The sequence below is a fragment of the Cyprinodon variegatus genome, unplaced genomic scaffold (genome assembly GCF_000732505.1).
Source record: "Cyprinodon variegatus isolate N-32 unplaced genomic scaffold, C_variegatus-1.0 Scaffold415, whole genome shotgun sequence".
In the NCBI taxonomy this organism is placed as follows: domain Eukaryota; kingdom Metazoa; phylum Chordata; class Actinopteri; order Cyprinodontiformes; family Cyprinodontidae; genus Cyprinodon; species Cyprinodon variegatus.
Window position 1 is genome coordinate 344759 of NW_015150868.1, and position 6815 is coordinate 351573.

The 6815-nt window shown below is 37.5% G+C and overlaps 1 protein-coding gene across 2 annotated transcripts in view; it reads left to right on the top strand.

The window, feature by feature from the left end:
• LOC107093230 (homeobox protein Hox-B8a) overlaps positions 1-1979 on the top strand; it is a 4416-nt gene extending 2437 nt beyond the window's left edge. The window contains exon 2 of one of the 2 annotated variants that reach the window (XM_015388150.1): positions 1417-1979. In XM_015388150.1, the coding sequence (XP_015243636.1) occupies positions 1417-1817 (401 nt within the window). In that variant the 3' untranslated portion in view covers positions 1818-1979. The remainder of the gene's footprint in view (positions 1-1416) is intronic. The other variant, XM_015388151.1, reaches the window with a different exon arrangement.
• The last annotated feature ends 4836 nt before the right edge of the window (positions 1980-6815 follow it).

Genomic DNA, 6815 nt, shown 5'->3' on the forward strand with positions numbered 1-6815 from the left:
TCTTAATGCTCAGGTCTCTTTAAGAGCCGACTCTATACATTTTTTAACGTTTATTAAACTAGTAAAATATATTTAAAAAAAACTTCTTTATGGCAAAGCAACACATTTTCTGACATAAAAGTTGAATATTTCTTCTTAAAAGCCATTTATAATGGTGTTAAAAAATATAAAACATTTTCTCTTTCTGTAATTGCATGTAACAGAAAAGCGGTGATTTGTTTTCTTTTCCATTAAAACCGAACCCGCTCCGTTTCATCGACCACAGGCAGAACATTTACATCTGCTACAAGTCCGCGCACGTTCACAAAGCCACCTTTATTTTCCTTCTGCAACCAAAAGCTCTCCTCTGCCTTCAGACAGATGTGCTGTAGAAACATAAAACATTGTGGATGAAAAACTGGATCAAATAATCGATCGATTACTGGTGTAGGACATCCTTTGCATTTGAACCATAACTTGGATCTGATGCAGCGCTAAGAGCACATCCTCCAGCTCCAGGTTTACATCAAAAAGCGCATTTCTGGCTTTGCTTTTTGCAAACAGGTTTAAAAACTATAGTCCCTTTACTCTCAATGTTTTCCACTAATAAATATAGTGGAAATATAGGTCTTTTTTTTTCCTAAGACACTTGGATGCTGCGACTTTTGCTTTTTATTTGACAAACCATGAATCATCAACGACTTTTACGCCGTTTTTAAAACATAGAAGTGAACAAACTCGTGTTTTTAATTTAAATTTAAATTGTTTTTCTCTGTAAGGCAGCGCATTTAACACCCCGCTGTTTCATGGCCCAGGTAATCCAGATACGAAAATAAATATTACACAATCCTTTTATCAATTAGCAGTATAGTTAATTATTAAATGGGCTCGTGGTGGTTTTGAAATGTGCAAAATTAAAAATTCCAATCCTCATTTTTATTCTTTGATCGGTTTTTATTGAACACGGATCATTAGAAGATGTCTTCACTTACTTTCCTCTTTTAGGCGTCATCCTGTCTGCATGCCCAGGTGCGTGTGTGTGGGAGCTTATGCACATTTTTTAGACTGAAGAAAAAAAGAAAACAAACCCCACACCCTTGGATAGACTTGCCTAATACTATTTTGACAGACGAAGCTGCAGACATTCGTTTCTTTGTTGCAGTTAGTGATAAATTGCCAAATAAACGACAGTGAGCGTCTGCGGATCTACTTCCAGTTCGTTTCAAGTTTTCTAGTTGGATTAAAATCATACTTATTGAACTCATGAGTGCCTCTTCACCCAATATCATCTCAATCTCACCCAGAAATGTTCTGTGAAAGGCGATCATGAATTAAACCACAGGCGGTGATATTGTTTAATGAAGATTGAAATGATTCCAGGTTTTTATTGCTATTGATTTTTTCTCCATATGTTTGTGCTTGTGTGTCCAAACCCAGTAGCTGCTGGCAGAAGGCGAGGCCGGCAGACCTACAGCCGCTACCAGACCCTGGAGCTGGAGAAAGAGTTCCTCTTCAATCCCTATCTAACCAGAAAGCGGCGCATCGAAGTGTCGCACGCCTTGGCGCTAACAGAGCGCCAGGTGAAGATCTGGTTCCAGAACCGCAGGATGAAATGGAAAAAGGAGAACAACAAGGACAAGTTCCCCAGCAGCAAGAGCGAACAGGAGGCGGTGGAGCGAGAGAGGAGGGAGAAGGAACTGCGTGAGGCCGGCGCCGGGAGCGGCGGAGGAAGCGGCGAAGGAGGCGGGGGGGCGAGCGCGGTGGCGGCCGCGGTTACGGCGGGCTCACAGGGCCCCGTCAGCGAGGACTGCTGTGAGAAAACACACAAACAAATGTAAAGAGAGAGGCAGAGAGCTCTGAGGGGGTTAACCTGGATGGGCAGACCTGTGCACTGCCACCTCTCTCCCCGATTCATCAGATGAGTCTTCAGAAGAGGGAGGGCGGTGATTTGGAAGGACCGAAGGTCTGTTAAATGTCAAAACCACAGGAAAAACAGCAGTAAAACAAACAGGATGGCACTTATCCTCCAAACTGAACCCCTCCAGCGCCCCCTCCTCAACAAGACAGAAAAAGATTAAAGGGTAGCTTCCTTTTTTTGTGGAACAAGTATCGTGAAACATTTCTATATTGTTAGAATTTTAACATTAAAAGTTTCATCTTTGGCAGCTGTATAGTTTTTAAGTTAAATATTACGATGGTGCACTTTTTACTGTAATTCTCACGTCAATGTTCTTGTTGTTATGGCTATGATTTATGATTATTATGAAGATGATGACGTAGCAATTAATGAAAGTTCCAACAACATGAAACTGCCTATTTATGCCGATTTAGTAGGTTGGTCTCTCATTTTCTACACACTCTGACTGTCATTTTAGTTGTTTATTTTGACGTAGACTATGACGAGGATATTTGTTTTATGTTGTATTCCTATATCGTTTAGGGAAAAGAGCATGCGCACAGTGCAGATGAAAAAAAAAAAAAAAAAAAAATACAAGATATAAAAATAATAAAAAATTGTTGAAAAACATCCTTATAAAAATGTTTGTTTTCTGGACTGATTTTTAAGCCAGTAATAATGATCAATCAGATTCAGAACATTTTGTCATCTATAAGTGGGGAAAATCACATTTTGCAGCAGTGCAAAGGTTCATTATGGTTAAATAACCTGCTCTGCTAATGTTTAGATTTATTTATTTATTTGACAGCGAGAGTCTACATCAATAAGCATTCCTGCAAAATCACCACAATGAACCAAAAGGCTAATTTTCATCTGTTGTCCCTTAAAATTATCTACATAAAAACACAACAGTAAGAATTTTACAGTGAAAAATATAAATAGAAAAAGAAATAAAAACAGCTATAAGTCTTCATGACTTGTTTAAAATACAGAATTTAGGTTAATATAATAGAATAAAACATTCAAATAAAAAGATGTTTAGATGCTTTTTGAAAAGAGTTAAATTAAATGTTAAATTATTATAATAAATGATTTATATTGATGTCAAACCTGTTAAAACCTGGGCTATCCTCACTCTCATCTTTAAAAATCCCTCTTTATTGTTAATTTTTTTCCATTTCTTTTTTATTAGCTCCAATATCACAAAGACATTTAGTTGAAATGAAGATCCTTCTCCTCTTCATGCATTTAGCTTCTGTCATTATAATGAGTCTTGTAATCACTGTTATGAAAACTGGATGTTTTCCACATGGAAAATTCAAACACATGTTATCATTACATTCATAGAGGATTATTCAATAATATTTGGAGTTATTTTCTCTCATTTTCCAAAGCACCAAATATGTTACATTATCAGGCTTTTAAAAGGATTCATCCGTAAGGTTTAATCAAGCAGAGTATGGCGAGAAAGACAATTGCTTCCCCTTATTCCTTATTTAATTTGATTACACTTCAGTGTTTTCATGTCTGTGGCGTCAAATTTACCTGAAAGATTTGATCAAAACTGTGTAAAGTTGCAAACTGAACTTCATATAAAAACACAAAAAATTTCCATTCAACCATTTATCAGTTTGATTCCTGCTGTTTGATTTTTATGGTGGGCTGACAGCCGACTGCAGACCCAAAGCAAAGAAAGGAACCTACTGACTAGAAAATCACATTATCAGCAGAAAGAAATCAAACAAATTGAAGTAGGGAGACCAGTTATCTTAAGTGGGTCATTGAAAACTCTTTTAGGAGAAACGTGCATCTTAAATATTTTGGGAAATAAATATAAAAATTCTATTGTTTAGTCATCTTACTGCTGCTATACTATTAATCATTAAAAAGCAGAGTTCAATGCATCTAAAGCAATGAATAAAAGTCACAAAATAGTTTGCAATAACTTCAACAGGAATAGTTTAAAAAGCTCAAACCAGCTTAAATTACAAGGATGATCGAAATATAAAACAAAACACCACTTTTAACCACTATTGTATTCTCAAAAGGATTCAGCCCCTTTAACAAAAAGCAAGCATCTTGGGACTTAGTACAACATCCTGCTGCTATTATATTGTGATGCATATGGGATTTATGGCAGCTTCCGGCAAAAGGCCTCCAGTTAATCTACTTCTGGAGTTTGAGTTAAGCTCGGTATCATTACCTTTGTTGGAAAGTCCCATGATGCTCAAACTACAGCTTCCAGACCGGTGATGCGACTTGTCCTTCCAGGATTTTCTGATACTCACTTCAATCCTTTTTGTCCTTCACATATTTAATGTTCATGTGCCGGAGGAAGACAAGTGGCTCCACATCATCCCAGAGTCACTGCTATTCTTAAAGCTATAGCGTGCTTTCAGCACATGCTTCATCCTTCCTCTTCTAAGCTAACAGCTAGAGACGTTCTATCACCACCAAAGTGCCAAAAAGACACAATAGTTTCCTTTGTTCTTGGTTCAGCTTTAGTTATGGTCTTAAAGTTCAGATGTTCAGTTCTTCAGTGTTTACAATGAGCCAAAAAGTGGAATCTTAAACCTCAGAGGCTGCATCACCAGATCTTGTTGTGGGTCTTTTTGCTTTCAGTTTACGGTTTTAAACCACCTACCCTCTTAGGAACTTGGTTGAAATGTTGAAAGACGCTTTTCTCCATCAGAAGGTGACTTATTGTGACAGTTGCTTCAAGTTAGCAAACTACCTATGTAGGAATATTAAGGGTATTTTCAGTCTTTTTGTGTATTTTTCCTTAGTTGTGTAAGGCAAGATCTCTCTCTCTTTTCCTCTTATTGAGTCTCAGACCCTGTAGCCATTGCTCCCCCAAACATGCATTCAGGGAGCACTGAGCAAATAATAACATTTTCCTTGCTTTAACCTTGCAGCAGTCCCTCATATACATTTTATGGAGTAACAATGACCAGGCACTGACCAGTTGCTGAAACCCATTGGAGGTTAGAGAAAAACAGAGCAAGCACACAAACAGTGCCAAAGTAGGTGGCTGTAGGAGAACTTTCTATTTAAAATAGAAAGCAAAGAAAAAAGAAACACATCTAGATATATTTTTCTGGGCCATGAAAAACATAATACCTGACAGTTAGTTGTATCAGTAGTTTCATCAGTTACATACAGAACGAATCTTTCGGCAGTAAAAGCTCCAACAATGCTCCAACCCTAGGAAGGTGTCATATCTGAACAGATTGTCAGGCAGGGTGTACCTTCTATTAAGAGACTAAGGTGCTTATAAAGTGAACACAAAATAAAGGCTGGCGATAAAAACAGATAATGCATAATTGGAGAGTAAGAACAGACACTTCCAGAGTGAGAGAAGGTGGTCGTTATGTCCTCCAGCAGCATAAGCCTATAACAGTTTAACTACAAAGGTGACACAGGATAACCAAAGTAAATCTAACTGTACACTTTGTACAAAAGAGATACTTAGAATATAGTTCTTTAAAAGAGAGGGTGTCTGCCTCATGTACAGTAAGCAGACGCTCGTTACACAGAAGAGTAGCTGGACAATTAAAAGATCTGCCTTCCATTCTACCAGCTTCAAACCTGCGATTTCAGACTACTTTTTTTGACGGAAAATATGAAAAAATCTGATCTCTGATAGATGATGGAACTTGACTATCATTAATTTTTATATAACCAATCCATTCACTACTCTTCTAGTCATTGTGGGCTCATTATCAGTTCGTATGAAATCGTACGAAAAGTTATGCACAGTATTTCGTATGTTTTGGACGTTTTTACTCGAAAATACAGATCAGTGCGCATGCGCAGGCAGACAGACGAAAAAAGCAGATCCGTGGACGGACGTAAAACTGGGAAAAACAGTGCAATAATCACTTCTTCAGGTCTCTAACTACGTTGCTTGCTGTTTTGTATCTTTGGGTTAGGGTTAATTGTATGTTAAATTCTATGTTATTTAATGGTGCGTAAGATGCGCATGCGCAAGGATATCTTGTCTCGAGGCAAGACGTAAAAATGCGACGAAATGCGACAAAAAAACGTCTAAAACGTACAAAATTGCGGTGCATAACTTTTCGTATGATTTCATACGAACTAATAATGAGAATACACTGAAACTCATGCAGTTTTGGGGCAGGAGCAGCCTGGTACAGGTCAGCACTCTGTCGCAGGGCAAACTATAAACATTTGGTGGAGAATTTTCTCTTTTTTCAATTCCATTCTGGATTTTAAAGGGTTTCAACGAGGAGAAGCCACAGTTGGAAAAAAACAATGATTTTCTCATTTTACTTGAACTCTTGCTGCACTATTCTTACTTCCAAAAAGAAGTAAGTCACTTTGGAACAGGAAGTCTTTTTGTGTGTATATGACAGTATGGAAACAGAATTTTCTTAGTGCCAAAAGGCAAGGCAAGGCAAGGCAAGGCAAATTTATTTGTATAGCACAATTCAGTACAAAGACAATGCAAAGTGTTTTACATGATTAAAATACAGGAAGATAAAACAGAATCAAAGCAAGTAGGAAAAAAAAAATAATAAAAAAATATAAATAAAATAAAATAAAAAATGCAGAAAAAAAGTTGGAAGTTTTTGTTAGATTACTAATTATCTTAAAAGCTGTTAGCATTTGATCAAAAATTTCTCCTTGGGCAGTTGACAATTCCCCGGGAACCTTGCCTTTTGTTCTACTACCATAGAACTGCAAAACCTTTCCCGTTATCTGCAGGTAATTTAACTCTGCCCGATACACACCAATCCTCTGGTGCCAACCTGGATAACTGGGGGGGGGGTCCCACTCTAGATTACCGACGTCTCAGTAAAATTAAATGCCTTCTGGTGGCACCTACAACCTTCCTCTCACNATTCTTACTTCCAAAAAGAAGTAAGTCACTTTGGAACAGGAAGTCTTTTTGTGTGTATATGACAGTATGGAAACA